Source organism: Schistocerca americana, chromosome 6, assembly GCF_021461395.2.
Source record: "Schistocerca americana isolate TAMUIC-IGC-003095 chromosome 6, iqSchAmer2.1, whole genome shotgun sequence".
Taxonomy (NCBI): domain Eukaryota; kingdom Metazoa; phylum Arthropoda; class Insecta; order Orthoptera; family Acrididae; genus Schistocerca; species Schistocerca americana.
Genome location: NC_060124.1, coordinates 333,729,502 through 333,755,505, shown reverse-complemented (window position 1 = coordinate 333,755,505; position 26,004 = coordinate 333,729,502). Strand labels below are relative to the sequence as shown.

The following is a 26,004-nucleotide window of genomic DNA, read 5'->3' as shown; positions in this document are numbered from 1 at the left end:
TGTGATTTTTACAATTGTGGAATCAAAAAGCTACCCCAACATTGGTTGACTGTTATAAATAGTGAAGGAGAATATATTATTAATGACTAAAGTGTCTGTTATAAGTATATGTTGTGTTTGTTAAACTTATGGAGAAACACAACGCACTTATGCACTAATCCAATATTATAAAAATGTAGGTAGTAACTGGGGTAAGTTTAGAATAGGTATAATGGTAACTTCTTCAGGCAGATACTTGATATCAATGGAACTGTTTGTAATTTTGATTAGGCGAATGTGTTAAAAATAAAATTTTCTCAAGGAGCCTCTTATATTCAGGGTCATCTTGTACTCGGGTAAATACGGCATATAAGTAATGAAACTGATACATCATACACTAAATTGGCTTCAAATTGAAAGCCCCTCAGTGGTTGGTGAGCTGCTCGACATTTATTTACCCGACACTGTGGGTGGAAACATATCCAGAACTGTGCATTGAGGTTTCAACTGTGCTAGTGCTAGAAGAAAGTATGCCCCCCCTCCCCAGTCCCCCCATCTCCACCAACTTGTCTCTACATTATTTAAATTTTTAATCAGTTTTTTATGTTGCCATTTTCTTTTCTTCCAGGAAACCTCACAGAATGCTCCATTGGTGGGAGCTACCTTAGAAACGTTATTGCGATTCCTTAATTGGATACCATTAGGATACATTTTTGAGACGAAACTGATCTCCACTTTGATTTTTAAGGTTTGTAGTATGCCTGAATGAAGTGAATGTTGTCATACTTTGCTTCAAGATTTCCTTACTTTGCCCTTCTGGCTAAATTGATTTACTTATTACATTTGTTTTTGTTTTACAGTTCCTAAATGTACCACTGTTCCGGAATGTGACTTTAAAATGCCTTACTGAGATTGCAGGTGTAACTGTTACAAATTATGACAATGTATTTGTGTCATTGTTTACACAGACCATGTCCCAACTGGAACAGGTAAGAGATGTTATTTTATGCAAAACTCTTCAAGTATATTGCTGCTACTTATAATTCATTAAAAGTGCTTGGTTTTTCTGGGGTTTGTCGCAATTTTGTTTAATTGAAAATGTTTACTCACACCTAATATATACTGCAAAATAATAATTTTATATCTACATCTATTCTTTAAAAATATTTCAGCATTATCAATGGTTGTGCTTCCCTTCATAACTCATTGGAAATTGTGAATTGGGATCTTTGTAGCCACTTCATACAAAGATTTTTTTTTCACAGCTTTTCAAAATTTGACATTTTTAATTCATGAAAAATGCTGTTTGGTAAGACATTCTGAATGGAAATGATACATCATAAAGCTAACATTACTAAGTTGTGAATTTTTACAGATCACTGTCATTAAATCTCAAATGTGTTTGTGTATAGCGAAACAGGCCAATGGTGCAGAAAATTAAGTATCTTTCTTCATAGTTTCTGTTCAAAAGAAAAGGTATGAAACAGTGCTGTGGGTTAAATTAAAGTTTTATTTGGCATGAGCGCAATATCCCACTGTTTCACGAGCCGAAAAATTCCCTCTTTGTAAGATTCCTGTGTCTCTGAAAGGAAGCAGTCCTTCAGTTCGTCATCAGAGTTGAAGTGCTCCCCACCAAGATGATTTGTTAGTGGACCAAGCTCATGGAAGTTGCTGGGCGACGTGTCTGGGCTGTAGGGTGGATGCTTAAGGTGCTGCCACTTCGTGCGCGCGCGCACACACACGCACACACACACACACACACACACACACACACACACACACGTTGGCTATGTAATGTCTCAGGTTGTATGTCACTGGTAATGGTTTGTCTGTGCTCGAGGAATTCGAGGAGTATCTGACTTTGAACATCGTAAAAGGCGATGAGAGTTGTTATACCTGCAGAGGGGGCTCAGTTTTGAATTTTATAGAGGGATGTGACAGCACCACATTCACATCCCTAGATGTCTCACTACAATATTCCAAAGCAGCATATACAAATTTCAACTGGTTTGGTTGTTACACATTTTGTTTTAACACTCCTTATAAATTGGAAGTTAACATTTAGATTTAGCAGTAAGTTAACATTTAGATTCAGCAGTAATGTTCATGCTTGGAGCCATGATATGCACGAAAGCAGGGTACAATGCAGAGGGCTAAATTACCGTCTTAACAACAATATTGTGAAACTTCCTGGCAGATTAAAATTATGTGCCGGACCGAGACTCGAACTCGGGACCTTTGCCTTTCGCGGGCAAGTGCTCTACCAACTGAGATACCCAAGCACGACTCACGTCCCGTCCTCACAGCAGAGAGAAAGTTTAGCTGACTACAGAGACAAGGAAGGCTTATTGTCAGAGATACAGTTTATGTCCATCGGTACTACTGTGTCCACCACGTTTGAAGAGGAGTTACACACCAATGCAATGTGGCCTTTCTTTTGGCACTTGTCACAGATGACCAACGCTTATGGCATGCAGCACTCTCATGTTGGACAAAGCAGTATGGGTATTACCGAAGGGAGGCATACGGCTGTCGTTGTGATGTGGCCGGTTGTTGCTGTGGCTATAACCGATGCTGCTCCAGCTGACATGGAGTCGGTTGTACTGCTGCTATGGCTTCCCTGTCATCCGGAACACTTGCAGTGCACCGAACAGGGCTTGACTGAGTGAGAAGTGCTTTTTCATTGTGCTTCCCTATAAGGGGGCAGGCAGATAGTAACTTCACACACCGCGTGATCAGCGTAGCATTTGTGATGGGTACTAGTGACAAATTTACAATGATGGCTGAATCCATGTAATTCTGCAGCCCAGACTGTGTAAAACTGGTTTGGGCATTTCTGACAACAGTAAAGTTGTACATGCGTCGCAATGACATTGGTTCTGTCACAGTAATAAGTTGAGAGAAACTAGCACATTTCATCAAATGACATGCTGGCCGGTTCTTGAAAGATGCAAGTTGGCACAACATATGATAAATGTGCGGCGTAAGCCAGGAAAGAAAGAAAGTCGTATGTAGGAAAAACCTGGAAATGTTAGCAAAACCGTGTCATGTATGAGTCCCAATCTTCAGGCGATTCATCATATGCTGGAAAGGGCGATGGTTGCATTGACAGGAGAGTAACCCGTCGCGAACACGCAGATGCCAGTTGTTTGGGAATGGTGCTGAGAGCCTGCTGTTGTTCTGCAGTAGCATGCTGCTGGGCAATGAGATGTTGGAATATTTCTTCCACTTCGATGTGTGATGGTGACTTAACACTGACATGTGGAGGAAACGTAACCCTCACTCATCGCAGAGTTTGTTATAGCAAGAACAAACACAATTTATGAAACATAGCCAATGTAAGATTCAGTGATGTAGCAGTTGTGCGTAGCACTGAATGGACAACTGTAATACATGTTACAAAATAGGCTGAACACTTATTTGCAATCGCTTAAATAATACTGCTTCTTTGGCGTCTCACCAGTGGCCTCTTGAAGTGCACCTGTGAACTGGACACACGATCTGTGAAATTGCGCATGTCGCAAGTGAAAGTACATCAGTTTTGATGTGCTTTAATGTTTATCATTATTGGGGCCTTTTTGAAGAAGCTTGTGAGACTTAATTTTTTCTGCTTATTTTTGTAGTTAGTGTCTGTTCTTTGGCTTCTTCCAGGACGTGGCTGATGAGGCCACATCATATGAAAAAGCTTGGTAATTGACTTTGATGCCTTTGTTTTTTACTCCTATTCGGATTCCACTGTTCCACTTCTATTTTATAGGCCACTGATAAATAGCAGTGGAAATGGTTCATCTCCTTGCCATGCACCAGTTCTCATATCAGAAGTGTTCAGAGATTTCTCCCATGAATTTAACTTTGTACTGTGTATTTGTAAGGGGTCTGTGATTAGGTTTCTGGTGTAGGTTTAGTTCTTTTAGCAAACATGTTTTGGATTTCCAATCTGTTGAGTCGTATGCTTTGTGTGGAAGCCAATGAAAGCGATAACATAATATTTTCTTCTTGATTTTGGTAGCCTATTAGGTTTTTGAGGTTCTGGCTTGTTCTGGGATCTTCCTCTCCAGAAACTTGCTTGTTATTCTCGTAATTGATTATGTATTTGTTGTTCTGCTCTTTTCAGTAAGACTTTAGAGAATATCCTGGGTGTTACATCTAGGACTGAGATCTTTCTGTAGATTGGGGTCTGTTTTGAATGCTTTCTTGTGGAGTGGTAGGATCAGTGCCGGCCTCCATGTATCTAGGATTCTTTCATTTTCTGAATTTCTTCAAATATGGTTTAGAGAGCCTCTGTGACATTTTTGCTAACATTTTTCCAAGGTTCAGCTGTGATGTGGTTTTTCCCCCTAGGCATTGTAGTTCTTGAGATTCCATAATAATTGTTTGTAGTTCCTTGATGGTTTAGGGTTGGTTGTTGTCGAAGTGCTAAAGCATGTTTATTGTATGTTTTTCACAGTTGAGGGGATTTCTGAATATTTTGCTGTTATCCTTCTGTAGACAATACTTCCATTTTTGTCTTGGAATTGGAGAGTCACTAGGCTGTATTCAGTTATGTTTTTGTTTTAAAATATTGGAAAAATTCCTCGTGCTGTTTTTTTTTTATGAAGTCTTCGTTGATCCGAAAGAGGTGTTCTGGGTTATTTTTGATTCTTTTATTGAGATTTTTGTCCACTAATTTTCTTACATTTAATGAGTTTTTTGTGTTAGGTTTGTGTATCTGTGATTTTCACTGTTGTTATGCTTCTCTTCTTAGTTCAAGGAATCTGTCAAACAGTGGAAAATCCAGGATAGAATGTAACAATATCACTAAAAGGAAAGTTACTACTCACCATACAACGGAGATGCTGAGTTGCAGATTGGCACAACAAAAAAAACTATCACAAATAAAGCTTTCGGCCGTCGAGGCCTTCACACACACACACACACACACACACACACACACACACACACACAAAACTGCAGTCTCAGGCAAACACAGGCGGTGTGGTTTCAGTTGCCTGAGACTGTGTGTGTGTGTGTGTGGGGGGGGGGGGGGGGATGGGGGGGGGGGCGTGTGCTTGCGTGCGTATTGTTGATGAAGGATTTACTAGCCGAAAGCTTTATTTGTGACAGACTTTTTGTGGTGCGAATCTGTGACTCAAAATCTCCGCTATTAGATGAGTAGCAACTTTCCTTTTCATAATATTGTCAGAGGTACCTGTCCCGTTCTTGCATCCACCAGGTGCTTTTGGTTTTGTTGGTTTGGTTTTTCCTTATGTGATTAATTTTCTGTTTTATTTTAGAAAGATAGTGCTCATAAACTACATTGGATTCTCTCATTGCTTTGACATTAAAATGAAAATCCAAGATAGAATGATTACAATATTATGAAAAGGATAGTTGCTGCTTACAATATAGCGGAGATTCTGAGTCACGGATAGGCACAACAAAAAGACTGGTCTGCCGATTCAGATGATGAAGTGATTGCTCTGGCAAGCAGAAATCTGCAGACACCAGTATGTGAATGCTGACCTCTATTTTGACTGGAACCGAGGTTGGAATCTTCCAACATGTAAGTCAGGAGCCTGAAGATGGCCTAGTAAATTGCCGAAACTGGTAGCCAAATAAAATAAGTTTGGAAATCGGTCGGCTGAAAGGAGTTCGACTTGATGTCCTATAGCGAACGGTCGAGTCCCGCAACAATCTCTTAAAAGATGGACATACAGAGATAATTCAATAGTCTGGCTTCTGCTAGTCTTGGACCTATGGTGCGGAAGGACACTCAGTGTTGCAGGGAATCCATTACTTGTTTTCAGATTACAGGTACATAAGTGATGGGGTTACAATGTGTGTGGTGCACAATATGAAAACACTCCATTTTGCTGGTTAGATAAGGTCAATTGGAACTTTGATGATGAATATACCTCATGTTCCCATGCAGTCCAGTATCAGACTGCGCCACATCCAAATGCCTCACAAATCTACATATTATATTGTTCAACCAGCTGACGAAACGGAGAACCACAATGAGGTCTCTTTCAAACCCTGCCAAGTATTGATAATGCTGTCTTACACAAGTACAATGTAGTATTGTCTTTCACAGTGACCACTTAACGTCTGATGCTGTTCATGCCCCCATATGAGCTACAATGTCTGGTAACAAAGCTAAACATAAATGATTCTAAACATAAACAACACTGGTGCATTGTTGTTGCCATTCAACCTGTCACTGTAATCATTACATACTTGCCGATAAAATGTGTGCATATATGAAGTTACATGGATATCCAACCACATCTTCATGGTGCTTCACATTTTTTGGCAGCTAAATGCTTTATAGTAGGTAATTTGCCTCTTGCTGTGAACAGATGGCTATGAGAATGTCACTGACAGCTTTTCATATTGATTGCGGTCCTACCTAATTGAAATTTATGCATGTACATCTACATCTTCATCTACATTTATACTCCGCAAGTCACCCAACGGTGTGTGGCGGAGGGCACTTTACGTGCCACTGTCATTACCTCCCTTTTCTGTTCCAGTCGTGAATGCTTCGCGGGAAGAATGACTGTCTGAAAGCCTCCGTGCGCGCTCGAATCTCTCTAATTTTACATTCGTGATCTCCTCGGGAGGTATAAGTAGGGGGAAGCAATATATTCGATACTTCATCCATAAACGCACCCTCTTGAAACCTGGCAAGCGAGCTACACCGTGATGCAGAGCGCCTCTCTTGCAGAGTCTGCCACTTGAGTTTGCTAAACATTTCGGTAATGCTATCACGGTTACCAAATAACCCTGTGACGAAACGCGCCGCTCTTCTTCGGATCTTCTCTATCTCCTCCGTCAACCCAATCTGGTACGGATCCCACACTGATGAGCAATACTCAAGTGTAGGTCGAACGAGTGTTTTGTAAGCCACCTCCTTTGTTGATGGACTACATTTTTTAAGGACTCTCCCACTGAATCTCAACCTGGTACCCGCCTTACCAACAATTAATTTTATATGATCATTCCACTTCAAATCGTTCCGCACGCATACTCCCAGATATTTTACAGAAGTAACTGCTACCAGTGTTTGTTCTGCTATCATATAATCATGCAATAAAGGATCCTTCTTTCTATGTATTCGCAATACATTACATTTGTCTATGTTAAGGGTCAGTTGCCACTCCCTGCACCAAGTACCTATCCGCTGCAGATCTTCCTGCATTTCGCTACAATTTTCTAATGCTGCAACTTCTCTGTATACTACAGTATCATCTGGGAAAAGCCGCATCGAACTTCAGACGCTATCTACTAGGTCATTTATATATATTGAGAAAAGCAATGGTCCCATAACACTCCCCTGTGGTACGCCAGAGGTTACTTTAATGTCTGTAGACGTCTCTCCATTGATAACAACATGCTGTGTTCTGTTTGCTAAAAACTCTTCAATCCAGCCACACAGCTGGTGTGATATTCCGTAGGCTCTTACTTTGTTTATCAGGCGACAGTGTGGAACTGTATCGAATGCCTTCCGGAAGTCAAGGAAAATAGCATCTACCTGGGAGCCTGTATCTAATAAGGGTGTATACAACCCGGGACAACCGGGAGATCCGGGAAAAACCCGGGAATTTTTTCATCCGGGAGAAAACTGGGAAAAACCCAGGAATTTTTTAGAATTCCGGGTATTTTTCGTTATTTTAGGTTTCAGTTAAATTTTTGTAATCTTGACTGGTAAGAATCGATACTCTAACAAAGGATATTACTCTATCCTGCTACTGCAGAATAATACTACAACAATAAAACGTGAATGAGAAAAAAATATGAAAATAAAACATAAACTGGAAGGGAAATGTGCCATATACAACAACAAAACACAATGCTCATACAAATGTTTGCCAACAGCAAAATGTGTCAAAGGCGTTAGGAAGACTATGCAATGCTTCATAACAACAAAATGTCTCCGATGAGCGTGACGTCACAACTGTTTAACTAGATTCATTATAGCAGTTACGAGCGGGCTCATGCGCATGTGCAGTTGAGCGGCGGGGCAAACCGATGTATTTGACCCGAATGACAATTGCGGGGGGAGGAGGGGGCGGCAAATTCATATTCTTGAGAAGAAAAGAATTATATTTCCCAAAGAGCCTAGCATCCATCGCACGTTGGTCTACCGATTACTCATGATTTTGAAACGCATCCCTGTTTGTTTTTGAACACACTCTGTAAGTTGATTTCTGCATGATTCATAAGTTAATTTTTGAATGCGTGCCTAGTGTACGTGATGTCTGTCAGGGGAATCCTCGTCGCATCTAGAAATAAACTTTCCTGCAAGCAAAAGGAGACCGGGGTATACGAGCGGAGCGGAGTAAAGCCGAACGAGTGAACGCCAACCGCTGTCTGATTATGTGGTTGATTGGGTTTGGAATGATCAGCTTTGTTATAATTACTAGCGAAATCCATAGAGTCAAACTACCAGAGTGGAAATAAACGACTAACAGGAATAACAGGTAAGAAAGATTACGTATTATGTTCTTGGTGTATCCAAGAAAATGAAATTTTGTCAGAAAATTTTTGGCCAGATCGCTACACTAGTAAGGGCCAGTTGTACAGTCCCCGTCTAGCAGCCGCTTAACTTCTATTCTGGAAGTAGCGCGGAAAGTGGTTTGTACGAACATAACAACGCCTAACCAGAGAATAATCAGGGATAACTAAACCGGTGATTCTGGCAGGGTTAGTGAAGTTAACCGGCGACTAAATTTTGACAAAGGCAGGAATAGTTCCAGAATTAGTCACGACAAGATTGTTTGTTAGAACGAGGAAGGAGAAGAAACGGGGACATCACACCAATTAAGGAAGAATATGACGATTCCAAATTTAAGTAAAAATCTCGTACTAATACTTTTCGATCTCATGCTCGAGAAACTGGGGCGTATGAATGAAATGTGAAACTATTTTATAATATTAAACTATTTGCTTGTAGTAGGCCTAATAGGCATTTTATGTTGGTCTTTGTCAATTATATTCTGTCGTGTTATAAAAATGACCATTTGTGGCAAAAACAGTCTCGTTAATTTTGTGTGTGTTACAATTTCTGCAGTGTTAGAAAGACCTATTTTGTTTTATCTAGCAGACAGTGACAAAATAAACGTAATCAGATCAAGAAACCACACCAGTCATGGGTAGTATTTGTATTAACAGCTTACGCAGTATTAGACAACCATATTTCGGCCTCTTTTCTTTTATGACATAACGTAAGACCTTTTAATGTTTTACACATACGAACATACTGGCTTCCTACGTCATCGTAGCTGCCAAAGCGCGGTGGCGCCTGTTATCTGGCGCTCTCTGACGACTGCTGAAAGGAACCTATTTCTAACAGGTCGCGGGAAAATATTGCGAATGGTGGTTTGAAAAACATTACTTTCAAAGCAAATTTCCTCTTTCGCAAGTGGAACTTTGTGTGAGAATGTACGATGAATACCTTAAATCACAGAGCGTTTGATGACGAGCCATTAGAAGTATTTTGAGCCCAGACCAGACAATCGTGTCGTTATTATGAGCAAATTGATGTAGTGCTACGGGAAGCTCTCGCTCCTCTGTGGTAGCTAATTTATTTGTGGAAAACTTTGAGAACAAGTCACTGGACTCGGCTAAAAATTTTACTGGCACATTTGTGTGATGTATCTTAAAGTGTAACACAGGCAAGAAAAATCAACATTAATGTGAAAACTTAGCTTCTGTTGTAGCTTATTAACCTTAGAGACCAATGTTGTACGTGAAAGCTTTTCTTTTCTTGTAGGAACACTATGTATATTAATTTAAAACATTAACTATTCCTGTTTGTGTAACCGCGCCACTTAACAGTGATGTTGCTATTAGCGCACTACATCGCGTGTCCTACGCTCTGAATATCCGCTGTCATCGGCTGGCGGGATCACGTGACATGAGCAATGACTCGCTTACAAAAGCGTATCGCAATCTCGATTACATGGTTCGGAAAGTAACATGCGGTGTTTGGTGGGATTCGAACTTATACTTTCGTGATACGAAAATATACAGCGTACATATTGCTGGAAAAAAAAAAAAAAAAAAAAAAAAAGTGGTTTTATTTCCTGAGTTTTTTAAAGTGCCGGGAAATTCTACGCCCATATATAAAAACATAACCATTCAAAGAATTGATATGTTTTACAGTTCCGAGGGAAAATATACTGTCACTTAATAAATCGGAAAAAGTGTGTTTTCATCCGGGAGAAAGTGTATTTTTAACCGGGAAATCCGGGAATTTTTTTTCGTTGTCCACGTATACACCCTGTAATATTTTCTGGGTCTTGTGAACAAATGAAACGAGTTAGGTCTCACACGATTGCTGTTTCCGGAATCCATGTTGATTCCTACAGAGTAGATTCTGGGTTTCCAAAAATGACATGATACGCGAGCAAAAAACATGTTCAAAAATTCTACAACAGATCGACGTCAGAGATATAGGTCTATAGTTTTGCGCATCTGCTCGACGACCCTTCTTGAAGACTGGGACTACCTGTGCTCTTTTCCAATCATTTGGAACCTTCCGTTCCTCTAGAAACTTGCAGTACACGGCTGTTAGAAGGGGGGCAAGTTCTTTCGCGTACTCTTCGTAGAATCGAATTGGTATCCCGTCAGGTCCAGTGAACTTTCCTCTGTTGAGTGATTCCAGTTGCTTTTCTATTCCTTGGACACTTATTTCGATGTCAGCCATTTTTTCGTTTGTGCGAGGCTTTAGAGAAGGAACTGCAGTGCTGTTTCACTTCCTCTGTGAAACAGCTTTGGAAAAAGGTGTTTAGTATTTCAGCTTTACGCGTGTCACCCTCTGTTTCAATGCCATCATCATCCCGGAGTGTCTGGATATGCTGTTTCGAGCCACTTACTGATTTAACGTAAGACCAGAACTTCCTAGGATTTTCTGTCAAGTCGGTACATAGAATTTTACTTCCGAATTCACTGAACGCTTCACGCATAGCCCTCCTTACGCTAACTTTGACATTGTTTAGCTTCTGTTTATCTGAGAGGTTTTGGCTGCATTTACACTTGGAGTGAAGCTCTCTTTGCTTTCGCAGGAGTTTCCTAACTTTGTTGTTGAACCACGGTGGGTTTTTCCCATCCCTCACAGTTTTACTCGCCACGTACCTGTCTAAAACGCATTTTACGATTGCCTTGAACTTTTTCCATAAACACTCAACATTGTCAGTGCCGGACCAGAAATTTTCGTTTTGATCTGTTAGGTAGTCTGAAATCTGCCTTCTATTACTCTTGCTAAACAGATAAACCTTTCTCCCTTTTTTTATGTTCCTATTAACTTCCGTATTCAGGGATGCTGCAACGGCCTTATGATCACTGATTTCCTGTTCTGCACTTAGAGTCGAAAAGTTCGGGTCTGTTTGTTATCAGTAGGTCCAAGATGTTGTCTCCACGAGTCGGTCCTCTGTTTAATTGCTTGAGGTAATTTTCGGATAGTGCACTCAGTATAATGTCACTCGATGCTCTTTCCCTACCACCCGTTCTAAACATCTGAGTGTCCCAGTCTATATCTGGTAAATTGAAATCTCCACCTAAGACTATAACATGCTGAGAGAATTTATGGGAAATGTATTCCAAATTTTCCCTCAGTTGTTCTGCCACTAATACTGCTGAGTCGGGAGGTCGGTAAAAGGAGCCAACTATTAACCTAGCTCAGTTGTTGAGTGTAACCTCCACCCATAATAATTCACAGGAACTATCCACTTCTACTTCACTACAGGATAAACTACTACTAACAGCGACAAACACGCCACCACCGGTTGCATGCAATCTATCCTTTCTAAACACCGTCTGTGCCTTTGTAAAAATTTCGGCAGAATTTATCTCTGGCTTCAGCCAGCTTTCTGTACCTATAACGATTTCAGCTTCGGCGCTTTCCATCAGCACTTGAAGTTCCAGTACTTTACCAATGCAGCTTCAACAGTTTACAATTACAATACCGATTGCTGCTTGGTCCCCGCATGTCCTGACTTTGCCCCGTACCCTTTGAGGCTGCTGCACTTTCTATACTTGCCCGAGGCCATCTAACCTAAAAAACCGCCCAGTCCACACCACACAACCTCTGCTACCCGTGTAGCCGCTTGCTGCGTGTAGTGGACTCCTGATCTATCCAGCGGAACCCGAAACCCCACCACCCTATGGCACAAGTCGAGGAATCTGCAGCCCACACGGTCGCATGTAGTGTGTTGAGTAATCACAGTAATGTCTTTACATCAGACCCGAAAACCTTTAACTCTACTTTTACTGTTCTGAAATGAAAACAAACTGGAGAAGGTGGTAGTGACTAAAACTTCTCATTAGATTTAAGAAAGTACTGTATATTGAGGAAGAGCCAGGTTCAGCTATCTTTTACAATTATCGCAATGTTTATTGTGTGTGATTTTGTCAATAACTATGTTCAGCTTTATTATGAATTTTCAAATAGGAACTGTGTTGTTACTAATCAAAGTATTTAAATTGCTGTAGTCTTCTACCTATATTAATTTATTTCCCACAGACTTGTGAATTATTGTGAGTTATCAACAAAAGTAAAAAAGGGTAATGGAGTGCAATCAAAGTCAGTCAGATGAAGCTGAGGGAGTTAAATTAGAAAATGAGAAACTAAATTGTTAGATGAGTTTTGTTATTTGCCCCATGTGGACCGCCATTGCCAAGAAAAGTACTTGTGAAATACAGAAACCTGTTAACATTTATTGGAGGTACTTATCTGGAGTGTAGCCATTTATGGAAGTGAAATGAAATGTGGTTGATAAAGAGTGAAGATACAAAGTGAGTAAAAGTTTTTGAAATGTGGTGCTACAGAAGAATGCTGAAGATTGGATGGGCGGGTCAAACAACAAATGAGGAGGTACTGAACTAAATTGAAAAAAGAAATTTATGGCACAGCTTGACTAAAAGAGCAGATTGGTTTGTAGTACACATCCTGAGGCATCACCAAATTGTCAGTTTGGTCAAGAAAGTAAGTTGGGGGGTGGTTAAAAATTGTACAGTTAGACCAAGGCTTGAGTACAGTATGCAGTTTCAAATATTTATAGGTAGCAGTAGTTACATAGAGCTGATGAGCCGTGTACATAATAGACTAGCATGGAGAACTGCATCAAACCAGTCCTTGAAATCTCTCTCTCTCTCTCTCTTTCTTTCTCTCTCTCTCTCTCTCTTTCTTTCTCTCTCTCTCTCTCTCTCTCTCTCTCTCTAGTAAATGCAACCTCTTTTTCTTTTTTTCAGATGCTTCCAATGAATACAAATATCCGTGAGGCATATGCTTGTGGTCAGGATGCTGAACAAAATTTTATTCAGAACCTGGCCATGTTCCTCTGTACGTATTTGAAAGAACATGGTGTTCTCGTTGAGCAGAAACAGCTCAATACTGAACTTCTGAAGGTAAGTTAAAGAATATGCCTAAGTGTACACTTATTGGGCACTTGCAATCCTAGGACATAATAAGAAAAGCACCTATAAATGGAAGCTAGTTCAGCAGTTTATGAATATAGATTCTACTAACAAATGGATAAAAATTAATTTTTAAAAACATAAGTCATAAATCTGAAGTAATGCTGAACTTCGGCATAGCAATGGCAATCTGTTATGGTCTTTAGGTAAACTGATCTTGCTAGTGATAAGATTTGTGTTATTATAATTTACTACTCTCTAAAAATGATATAATTTCTGATGTCCATATGTTCATCTTAAGTGATCATTTTTGGTGACTTTTCATATTAAAATTTTTTTGATTTTGTGTATTTTAATATGAAGAAATATTGTGTGATCACTACTTTTGAATTTGGGTTTCAGTTTCTTAACCTCTTTGATCAATTTGATATTTATATTATCATGAACAAAAAATTTTCAGGCATTGCACTATTTAGTATTAATATCAGAAGTTGATGAAGTGGAAATATTTAAGATTTGTCTTGAATATTGGAATAGCCTTTCTGCAGAACTGTATCGTGAAAGCCCATTCATTGCTCCATCCACCATGTTTATGTCCAAAACTAATGCTGCTATTCCACCTAGACGCCAGTTCTATAGTGAAGTTTTGACAAAGGTAAGATATTTTTTTATCTCGTAACTGATTATGAGTTTTAAAATGTCTGTTTTTTAAAATTAGTGTTTCGGTGCAGTTTTACTGCTGATCATGTATTTGTTTCCTTTAACTTCTTGGATATGGCATTAAACAAAATGAAATTTGAACTGCATTATTTATTAACATATACATTAGTTTCATCGCATTGTTTGATTTATAATCATTTTCATAGGTACGATACATTATGATAAGTCGAATGGCTAAGCCGGAAGAAGTCCTTGTTGTGGAAAATGAAAATGGAGAAGTTGTAAGAGAATTTATGAAGGACACAGATTCCATAAATCTTTACAAAAATATGAGAGAGACACTGGTCTATCTAACTCATTTGGATTATGCTGACACTGAGAGAGTTATGACCGAAAAACTTCAAAACCAAGTAAATGGTACAGAGTGGTCTTGGAAGAATCTGAACACGGTATGTTTGTCATGTGCAATTATTACAACATATTTTTACCATATAATGTAATTTTGCATTAGTATTAATAATTTGGGTGACAAAGGTTGCAAGGTAGCACAATACCTTTGCATCCAAGGGTATTTTAGGTTGTTTCGAATGTAACAACATACTACATGAAGAATTATAAAAAATACTTGCATATTTCAGTTTTAGAACATGAAAGTTGATGTGGATGGAGTCGAGATGTACATGGTATTATGTTAAGTTGCATGTGCAGACTGGAAGTTCTCTCTAAGTTATAAACAAAAAGCTCCACTGGTTACTTGTGCAAGCTAAATTTGGACATAGTACACTCTACGCAAACTCAATGTTATCATTTCAAGACAATACGTGACGTGAACTATGAAGTTGGGAGAGTGAATGTGGATTTTCTTGCTCCATTGCTGCAAGCATCATGCTCTGGATTGTGTCTGTTATTCAATACTTCATTTTCAACCCATAATAAGGAAACAGCTAATTTTTTGTGAGTTTCTTTCTAACTAAACGACGTTGGGACGAGAGTTTTGACATTTCATGTGTATGTCATCTTGTGAGGGTTGTCCTTTTGTAATTAAAATGTTGTTGGTGGGGTCCCTTCCATCATTGTTAACACTTGCAAAATGAAACTGTTAGTGACAGGGGTGCTAACTATTCAGATTATTACAGAATCATTAATTTCAGTACAATCTAACTAGAATCCTTTTTGCTGCATTTCATTAATTATTGTCATGGCATATAACACTAGATATCTGATAAGTTCAGCTTTTTAGTTTAATGAATTTGTCATCATCATCATCATCCTGTACTTAAGTACCGTAACCCCCTCAGCCATTACCTCGGAACGTACACGTACACACACACACACACACACACACACACACACACACACGCAGAGAAAGAGAGAGAGAGAGAGAGAGAGAGAGAGGTGGGGGGGGGGCTGTCCCTTTGAATTGTTTGTGTCTGTTCTTCAGGAAAGGAGAGAGAGAGAGAGAGAGAGAGAGAGAGAGAGAGAGAGAGAGAGAGAGAGAGATATTGGGGAAGTTACAAAAGAGGGGCATTTCAGTCAGAGCCCACATTGATTGGAACTGCCTGTTGTGGAGGTCAAGTGGCTTTAGTCTTGTGAAATTCCCAGCAATTTAAAATTGAAGAAATATTCCCAGGGAATATTGCTGGCAATATTATGATTAATTAGCAAGGTAACTCAAAAAACTGTTAATTAATAGTTAAAAACAGTAATTATATGGTTAAATAAAACTCAAACATTGAAATATATTTTAAGATAAAATTATAGTTAAATAAAATTCCTGGGAATTAATAACTTTAAAAACAAACTTGCTCAAATTAATAGGTCACTGTCATAATTGTGTTATATGTTCAAAAAATATTGAATAAAAAGTCAGAAAAATAACCAGAATGTAAAATGTTATAATAAGAATCAAATAAAAATTCTAAAGGGCAAAAGGTTTAATACAGCATCTGTACTTTCCATATTCAATCTCCCCCCCCCCCCCCCCCCCCCCACCCACCCACACACCCACTCCCACCCCAGTCACTGTCCATTAAATCATCTTGATCCTTCTCTTCTTCTATATTTCCACTTAAAAAAAAATCATCATCATTGTTGCAGTTATTTGACTCGATGAGTGAATGCTTTAGACGCACTGTCCAGCGAGTGCAGCAAGGTAGATGTTCCCTGCTATTTTGGGGTGGCGTTATGTGGGGCGACATATGCCGCTGGTGGTCATGGAAGGCTGTATGATACGTGAATGGCATCCTCTGACCGATATGCAACCATATCGGCAGCATATTGACAAGGCACCTGTCTTCATGGACGACAATTCGTGCCCCCATCATGCACATCTTGCAAATGACTTCCTTCAGGATAACGTCATCACTTGACTAGAGTGGCCAGTATGTTCTCCAGACATGAACCCTATCTGACATGCCTGGGGTAGATTGAAAGGGGCTGTTTATGGACGACTTGACCCACCAGTCCCCCTGAGGGATCTACGCCGAATCACCATTGAGGAGTGGGACAATATGGATCAACAGTGCCTTAATGAATTTGTGGATAGTATGCCACGATGAATACAGGCATGCATCAATGCGAGAGGACATGCTACTGGATATTGGAGGTACTGGTGTGCACAGCAATCTGGGCCACCACCTTTGAAGGTCTAGCTGTTTGGCAGTACAATGTGAAATGTGTTGTTTTCATGAGCAATAAAAAGGGCAGAAATGATCTATATGTTGATCTCTATTCCAATTTTCTGTACAGGTTCCAGAACTCTTGGAACCGAGGTGATACAAAACTTTCTTTTGATGTGTGTATAACTAACCTACTTTTGTTTTTGTGCTATTTAAATTGTGGGAAATAATTAGGCTAGAAGATGCTAATATATCTCTTTTGTAGGATTAAGGAAAATCACTAGATTTTCCAGTTACGCTGTTGGTTTGTAACTTGCCTTCTTAATACAATGGAAAACACACAACATTCTTACTGTTTAACATCACAAAAACAGTTTAGGCCTAAAATATTATAGGCCACAAAAAATACTACTATAAACCACCCATCTTCATACCAAAGAATAGTAGGCCTTAAATGATATAAATTACATTTGTTTGGTTATCCATGTCATCCAAAAATGCAGTTATTGCTCTTGATGAACCTGTGGGGACTTGGCCAAGGCTTTGGTGGAGGTGGTGTTGGTGGCTATGATGTTCGTGACTCTAAAGGAGATGTAGCTGAACTTAAACCAGCCGAGGTTAAATCAACTTGACCCTGGGTAGTCTGGTCTACATTTGAATGTGCATCCATTGTCAGTGGTTGTGATATCCTTTGTGGTTGATGGTCTACGTATTGATATGCCATCTAGTGAGTAACCAAAGTTATTAAAATACACAGGGAGTATTGTTTATTCAATTTGTTAAGTTTCCTGTCGATGTTAGAGATATTTTAGGCTATAAAGTTTATTTTAAACTCGTGAAAATTTTGTAAAGATTAGTCATTGAAAATGGCATTTCGGGGGAAAATTAGGAGAATAAACAGTAGAGATTTATGATTTACTTGAAAATACAAGTGGTTTTATTGACATAGAACATGGTAAAATATTATTTAAAGACTCTAAAAGTGAAGTTCATCACAGGAAATGAGGAGTCTTTGAGTTCTGAAACACCTCAAATCATTCATTTGGAAAAATTTATGACTACTACAGATGACAGTTCGGAATTATGCCTTCAGAGAAATATTGTGTAAGTTTAGGTTTCATTCAGAGAAATGTGGGGGTTCAACTTGCCTAAAAGTAGTAGCCCCAGGAAATATTTTAAATTATTTTTTCTGCCAGACTTACAGTAAATGAAGTTTTGCATGGAATTTGCAAGCAAATTAATGCATGGAATGATAAATCTCAGATTAAAATGTATGAATTTACTTAGTTAACCTAGTTTCAAAGTTCTTTAACTGTTAATATGTATTAAAACATTCAAAATGTAAAAGTTTTCATAAATTCCCAATTTCTGGGAATCTTCCTGGGCCAAAGAAATATTCCCGGCAGTATTCCCATTTTGTAAGTTCCCTCCCACTGGGAATATACCCAGCCAACACCGCCGGCTGGAGTGGCCGAGCGGTTCTAGGCTCTACAGTCTGGAACCGCGCGACCACTATGGTCACAGGTTCGAATCCTGCTTCGGGCATGGATGTGTGTGATGTCCTTAGGTTAGTTAGGTTTAAGTAGTTCTAAGTTCTATGGGCTGATGACCTCAGCAGTTAAGTCCCATAGTGCTCAGAACCATTTGAACCAGCCCATACCACTAAGTGTCTTTAATTAATACACGTTTACATTGCCCAGTGCTGCATTAATTGGCTCTGGAGAATTCTTGTTTTATTTGAGTGCATATTACTAAGGTGGACTCCAGAAGCGCACTTTAGGGACTGTGCAGCTATAAGAGGAGACAACAGCAGTCATTAAAAACATTATTACATACGTAAAATAAGGGTAAGACAATCACTTGCATATAGAAAATTGCTGCTGGGGGCACAGAAACAGGTAACAGCATACACTCTAGTTTTTCCTAGCAAATGTACACACACACACACACACACACACACACACAAATGTGTATCAGCAGTAGTAGCAAGCAGTCAGATGCTAATGAAAAAAAAATTTTCTCATGGCCCCTAGCTGTCAGATTCGCGCATGTGCAGAGTTGTAGTGGGAAGGGGTTAGCCTCCACGTGAGCCGTGTTTGGGTTAAGTAATTTCGCTGTTTCCTCTTCGTTTACAGCTCCCATGTCAAATGAAAACAAAATGGATTTCTGTGGTGTATACGATCTGGGACAACCAAGAAGTCCAGGAAAAAGTGAATTAAGACGTTCACATAATTAAGGAGGGCAAAAATAAATTATTTGTTTTGGTTTTGTGACTTTATTTCCGTTTGCTAAAGAAATTTGGATTTATTAATCTTTTTGCTGAGGCAGTCAATTTATTTGAAATGAAGTGTTGCATTCCACAGTTTTGGCTACTTCCAACTGTTCGCTGAATTTCAAGTGCACATTTTCATCTTCTGCCATGTATGGCATTGTGCCATAAAAAAGAACCAAATATTAGATAGTGCAGTACTGGTACTCCAAGAAAATTAACATCCCATTAACCACACTGAAAAGTTTAATATCAGATGGGACTTACTTCATTGTGAATCTGAAAAAACCAATGTGCATTTCGAGCCAAATAATGCATTTTAGTATGGTTTACGAAATTCCGATGCTCTTGGAGTATCCTCTGATGCCCTGTTTGTTTTATGGTGTAATGTAAGCTCTCTTAGTGCTTTATTCATATGAACATGCGGGCTTCCTACATCACTGCAGCTGCACATGCGCAATAATGCCTGTTTTCTGGCTGTCTCTGGCAACTGCTAAATCGAACCTATTTCTAACAGTCTCGGGATAGTATAGCGAACGGCGGTTTGAAAAGCGTTACTTTCAAAGTAAATTTCTTTTTACGCAAGATGAATTATGTTACGAGTGAGAAAGTGGGATGAATTTCTTAAATTACACAGCATTTAAAACCGAAAACTTTGAGGACCAGCCACGAGCCCAGAAGACCAGACATTTATGTCATTATTGTAAATCTTCTAGCACATTTTTGTTATGTATCTTAAAGCATAACATACGCGAAAAAAGATCAATTATTAATCTTCGAGACCAATAATATACGTGAAAGCTTAGCTTTTCTTGTAGCTATACAATGTATAAAAATGTAAACCATTAACTTTTCCTCTTTGTGTGTTCGCGCTACGTAGCAGTGATCTTGCTATTGGCTGACTGAATATCTGCTGTCATCGGCTGCGGAGAACACATGGCATGATATATGCCTGGCTTACAAAAGGACTTTGCAATCTCAATTTCAACGCTCCGAAACTAACGTGCTGTGTTTGGTGCAGTTCGAATTTATACTTTCGTAGTACGAAAACATGCAGCATCTATTTTGCTGCACATCAGAGGTCTTTCCAAAACTTTTCTCGCCCCCCCCCTCCCCCCCTTCCCCCTTCAAGTTCTACGCCAGTGTATAAAACGTTGACCATTCAAGGGACTGATAAGTTTTACAGTTCTAAGGGGAAAATCTACAGAAAACCTACTGTCACTTAGCACGGAAAAAGTGTATTTTTGCCCAGAAAAAAGTATATTTTTTAAACGGGATATCTGGGAATTTTTTTTTTTTCTTTGTCCACTTATACACCCTGTTTATAACACAGTAAGAAGTAAATTTTCATGTCATTGTTACATGGTCCCATCTTGGATGCACATAACACCAATGCTATAAGGCCTGTACAGATTTCATACTATGTGTCAGAAGATGTAATAGAGCACCTTGCAGTGCAACTTTGATGTACAGTGTCCTATAAAGAAGGGGTAGGTATTAAGTAATGGGGGACTTAAATTAGCATACATTTGGAGTTGATTTTGTGTACCAAGATTAGTTTATGGTTAACAAATTGCGGATTTAAGTCCAAAAGTTCTACATGTTCTCAATATAAGAAGGAAACAGATTTGGAAATAGAAAAGGAGGCAATTTAGAAATGGGCTGTACTTTGTCCAGTTGATTGGTACAGTCAATGTATTGGTGATAAAAGAGTAGTTTGGCAGCTTCTGAGAAAATTGTTGAAGAGAGGAACTATTGGAACACTTAAGAATATTTATGAGTAAATGACGATAAATTCCAGAGACAGGATTCTTATAGTGGAAAAGGTGCTGAACTCCCAGGAAGAGCAGGGTTGAAATTTTCATCTGACCACCCAGATCCAGATTTTTCTTCACTCTAAACTGTGTTACACAAATGTGTCGAAGATACCTCTGAAAAGGACACAACTGACTCCCTTCTGCCATCTTTGTACCATCAGAGGTTGTGTTTCTCTTGCCAATAACTATCAAGTTAAGCAATGCAGGTAAGACATTCCAGTATGAGATGATTAAGTTTTTTGTTGCTTCTCAAATTTCTTCGAGTTGACCTTGGGAATGTTCTATGAACATATCAAATCTACTCTGTTCCCTGAGCTTTTTCTGTTTTAAATACTGCACCATGTTTGTTTAACTTTTCATAAACCAGATAGAAAAATGTTATAAAAACCATACATCTTTGTGTAAACTTGTTGCATTTTTCGTTATCATATTGCTTCCCTTAAATTAAGGGTATGATTTTACATAAGTTTGCATGTATTTGCATGTGAACTCCCACCGATATTAAGGTACGATGGTATATTGGCCTATATACCAGTATTAGTGGTATGCTGCTTGACACAGTTATGTTGATAAAGTATCTAGGCTTAAAATTGCAAAGTGATAGAAATGAGTGAGCACATAGGGTTGGTAATAGAAAAGTGAATGGTCGATTTCAGTTTATTGGGAGAATCCTAGGACAGGGTAGCTCTTCTTTAAAGGAGACTGTGTTCAGAACATTTGCCCTTTCTCGAGTACAGCCAGAGTGCTTGGGATACCCTTTCAGGGCGGATTAAAGGAAGACATAGAAGCAACTGAGAGGTGAATGGCTATATTTGTTTCTGGTAGTGAGGAGGTTTAGAGAACTGGAACTTTTGACTGCCTTCAGACAATTCTACTGCCACCAATATAATTCTCGGGTAAGGCCTGTGAGTACGAAATGAAACATTTAGGCTTATACGGAGACATATAGGCTGTCATTTTTTCCACACTCCATTTGTGAGTGGAACAGGGAAGGGAATGTCTAGCAACGGTACCAGGTCAGCATGCACTGTATGGTGGCTTGTGGAGTATATATGTACATACATTTGTATCATAAGTCATTATTTGTATAAAATTTTATGATATGCTTCTAGATAATTTACATAATTTTAATGCAATCAGTGGTTATCTCTGAACCCTTTAAGCCAGGATTATACTCGATAGTTGTGAGCATTTGCGTGGGTGGTAACCTGACCAAATACTCTTTTACAGTCCTGCATATAAATATGTTTCTCTTCTGTCTGTTGATGACCGGTAACACTACTTTTTTGGCTAAGTGTAAGGATATCTATTACAGCGCACCATGATCTTTACTAATTAGTGGGCTGTCAGAGGAAATCAGCAATTACAAGCTGCCTTAAAAGATGGAAGGGGAAAAAGTGTCTACAGTAGCACACAATAATATTATGTTTTAGAACATAATGCATTTATTGCTTAGTAAGTAACTGAAAAGGCAAAGGAAGATTTACATGTAAGCTCCAGTCTATGACACTTAACAATACTGCTGGAAACTTGTGAAAAAAGACTGCAGTGTAGGCTTTGTTTAGTAGACTGCATTACACTGAAAGTTCATATTATATTTTAAACATAATAAAGATCTGTTGTTAATAATCTCAGTGAAATTTAATAAATGTTCGCAAATAATTCCTGCACTAGAGCTGCATTCTTGTACAAGCTGTTCTTGTAAACTACAACCAGAAGGCTTGGCACTAGTACGGAAACTACTGGCTTGAGGGGTTAACATGTTTGTAGCATCTATAAAGAAAACACTGTCAGAAATTGCACTTCATTACAGCCCGTTCTTTTGTATACTGAAATGTTATACAGTGTCTGAAAAAAAGACCTCTCATATTTCAAAAGATAGTTACAAATAGAGATTCTGGGAAAATACATTTATTTGTGAACAGGAAATACTATGCCATTTTACATTGGGTGGTTTTAAACATTATGTCTAATAAATTGTCTCCCCCATTGTTGTTACGTTGATGAAACCTTTCCCTGAAGTTATCCATGGTTCTTTGTGTCACTTCTGGTGTGATGGCCTCCACTTCCTGGGTGATTGCCTCCTCAAGTGCCTGCAGGATTGTGGGTTGATGTTTTTACACTTGAGCCTTGAAGTGTCCCTAAACAAATAAATCAGATGATAAATCCAGTGATCTTGGGGCTAGACATTGTCTCCTCACAAAGAGAGAAGACATCCAGGAAACGGCTCTCTCAAAATTTCTAAATAACCATGAGAAGTGAGAGCTGTGACTCGTCTTGTTGGAACCAGACTTCTCTCCCTCCATGGTCCCCAACAAAGGTTTAACGTAGGTTAGTGGAAGTCTTTATCATGTGACATTAGTCATTTGAATCAATCATTACCATTATGCCATCTTCTTCAAAAAATACAGACCTCACACACCAAATTCAGCATAGATGCACCAGACAGTCCTATGATGGCTGCGAGATGGTCATTGGTGATGTTCCTAAGGGTTTTCTGCTGCCCAGTAACAGAAATTTTATTTACAGTATCTGGCAAGTTGAAATGGGTTTCATCAGAGGAAATCAAGATGGGGGGAATGTTCTCTCTGACAGTTTCAAAATCTCTGTTAATTCTTAGGTAACCATCATTTTATATGGGTACATGTGAAATGAAATGTGTATTTGGCTAGGGCCTCCTGTCTGGTAGATTGGTTGCCTGGTGCAAGTCTTTTTAGTTGTTGGCGACTTGGGTGTTGATGAGGATGAAATGATGTTGAAGACAGCACAACACCCAGTCTGTCAGTAGAGAAAATCTCTGACCTGGCCGGTAATTAACCTGGGCCTTTGGCATGGCATTCTGCCACACTGACCCCTCAGCTGTGGTGGCAGATGGTGCCTGTGAAGACCTATGTGCAAAATACATCTTATTCTTATTAGACATCCCACATCTGTGATTTCCCTAAATCGCTCCAGGAAAATGCTTGGATGGTTCCTTTGAAAGGGCACGGCTGACTTTCTTCCCCATCCTTCCCTAATCCAATGAGACCGATGACCTCACTGTTTGGCCTCTTCCCACAACCAGCCAACCAACCATCTTATTAGACAATCCCAGGGCAGCTACATGTTTAAGTGCTGAATGCTTTGGAGATTGCTGGGTGGACTCTTTATCACATGCATCACACTTTCCCCCATTTTTGCAGTCCAAAGTCAGCCATTAGATTTTGTATTCAGTGCAGAACCTGATGCCCTAATATTTGATACCCAAACTCAAATAGTTTTTCTATCGGGAACTGAATGCGAAATACTTGCTGAATGGTAATCACATAACAATCATAATGGATATACTCCTTCACAACAAATACACAATGCTCACCTAGCCATGTTGTTGCGCCTACGACAGAATGGCACATACACTGCTATCAATCGATATGTCCCTCCAAATCAGTATTGCCACAACAACTCTTACAGTGGCCTATCAAAATACGGGAGGTCTTTTTGATGGACACTTTATAATGTTATTTGGAGCTGTTGTATGTTGTTTATGCGCCATGCGCCTTTGTTCTGCAAACCATCATCCATTCTTGTTTCAACAGTTATGTTGGGCCATTGGTAGTATATCTGGTGCTATGCATGAGGAGGATGAGAAAAGGTTTTTGGTGACAGTTATCAAAGATCTGCTCGGATTGTGTGAACAGAAGAAGGGAAAAGACAACAAAGCAATTATCGCGTCCAATATTATGTATGTGGTGGGCCAGTACCCAAGATTCCTTCGTGCACATTGGAAATTCCTAAAGACTGTAGTAAATAAACTCTTTGAGTTTATGCATGGTAAGTTTATGGATGGTAAGGTTAACATCAATATTTTATTTTTGTTTAACATTTAATCAAATGGTACTGTTGCATGCTGTTCTTGTTATATTTTTATGATCATTTTCAATTGACAAAAGTTTTGGACTTCAATCCTTTTTAATGAATTAATTGTTTCCTCCTCTCTTCTCAAATTCTCTTCGTGTGTTCATTAAGTTGTTCCTTTCGCTCATATCTCGTCTTATTTTGTCTTTTGTTTTCAAATCCTTATCTGTTGATTACATTACTTCCTTTATTGACTTTGAAGAATTTTTTTTGCTGTTCTGGTCTCATTCATCCTATGAATGGGTCCATAGAAATTTTTTTTTTTTTTTTTTTTTTTTTTTTTTTTTTTTTTTCCTGTGATTTTCCTGTTTGTCTGTCTGTTCCTGGTGTTGCTCTCCTCATCTAAATTTGTTCCCTGTTTATTGGTCTGACATTTTTGTAAGGATTTTTCGATTCCTCATCCTCTCTTTCTTTAATTTTTGTTTGTCTGCTAATGTGTGTTGCCTCGACTGTGTATAATACTTTTTGGAAGTATGACTGTTGTTGTGCCCTAATTTTGTGTTGTGGATATTGATGATTTGTTGTCGTGATTTCGTGAGCGTGTCTGCTTTTCAGAATTTTCTGATACTTTCTTGATGGATGAATAACTTTTCCAAAGTATTTGAAATGAGGGTCTTGTGCAAAGTTCTCATTGGTTGTTTCTGTGGGGAGATGACCCAATCTTTCCATTTGTATGTACTTTTTTCTTGAAATTTGCAAATCAGTTTTTCATGTGATTTTATGTACTTTTTTATGTCGTATTTGGCTTCTTCTTGGTTGATTTTGATGATTGCAATATCATCCTCAAGTGCCAAGCATTTCATGTTGATTTCCTGTTCCTTATGCCTACTTGGATTTCTTCAGCTCCTTTTTACATGTACTGATAATTTTTTTGAGGATGATGATGGAGTAATGTTTAGAGCCTGCCACCCTATTGCACTCCAGTTTTAATCACAAATGTCTCAGAAATTTCACTTTCGAGGTTGTTTTAGTGTTTCCCAAACAACTGCTCATTTCCTTCTGTTCATCCAAATTTTTCTGTTGTATCAAAGAGTATTTGTCTGTTTATACAGTTACATGCCTACTTGTAGTTCACAAAGCTGGCAATAGTATTCCTGTTGTCATTGCAAGAATCATCATAAGATTCCAGATATGTTCTGTATAGGACCATCTGTTGCACAAACCTGCTTGGTGCTCTCCTATCGACAGCTCCACTTATTTTTTGTGCCTGTTGAAGAGGGCTTTTGAGAGAATCTTGTAGATGACTGGGAGGAGTGATTTCCTGTAGAAATGTTCAGATTAGTTTTGTCCTTGCAGGGTGAGTGAGTGAGTGAGTGAGAACACATTTTCATTCAGAAAGGATTCATTCGGTTTTCCAGATTTTGTACAA

General features: G+C 38.9%; 1 protein-coding gene across 2 annotated transcripts in view; it reads left to right on the top strand.

The window, feature by feature from the left end:
* LOC124619217 (exportin-1) overlaps positions 1-26,004 on the top strand; it is a 136,267-nt gene that overhangs the window by 52,827 nt on the left and 57,436 nt on the right. For both annotated transcript variants that reach the window (XM_047145436.1, XM_047145437.1), the window contains exons 6-11: positions 608-727; positions 840-968; positions 13,213-13,368; positions 13,838-14,032; positions 14,244-14,486; positions 24,317-24,551. In XM_047145436.1, the coding sequence (XP_047001392.1) occupies positions 608-727; positions 840-968; positions 13,213-13,368; positions 13,838-14,032; positions 14,244-14,486; positions 24,317-24,551 (1,078 nt within the window). The remainder of the gene's footprint in view (positions 1-607; positions 728-839; positions 969-13,212; positions 13,369-13,837; positions 14,033-14,243; positions 14,487-24,316; positions 24,552-26,004) is intronic.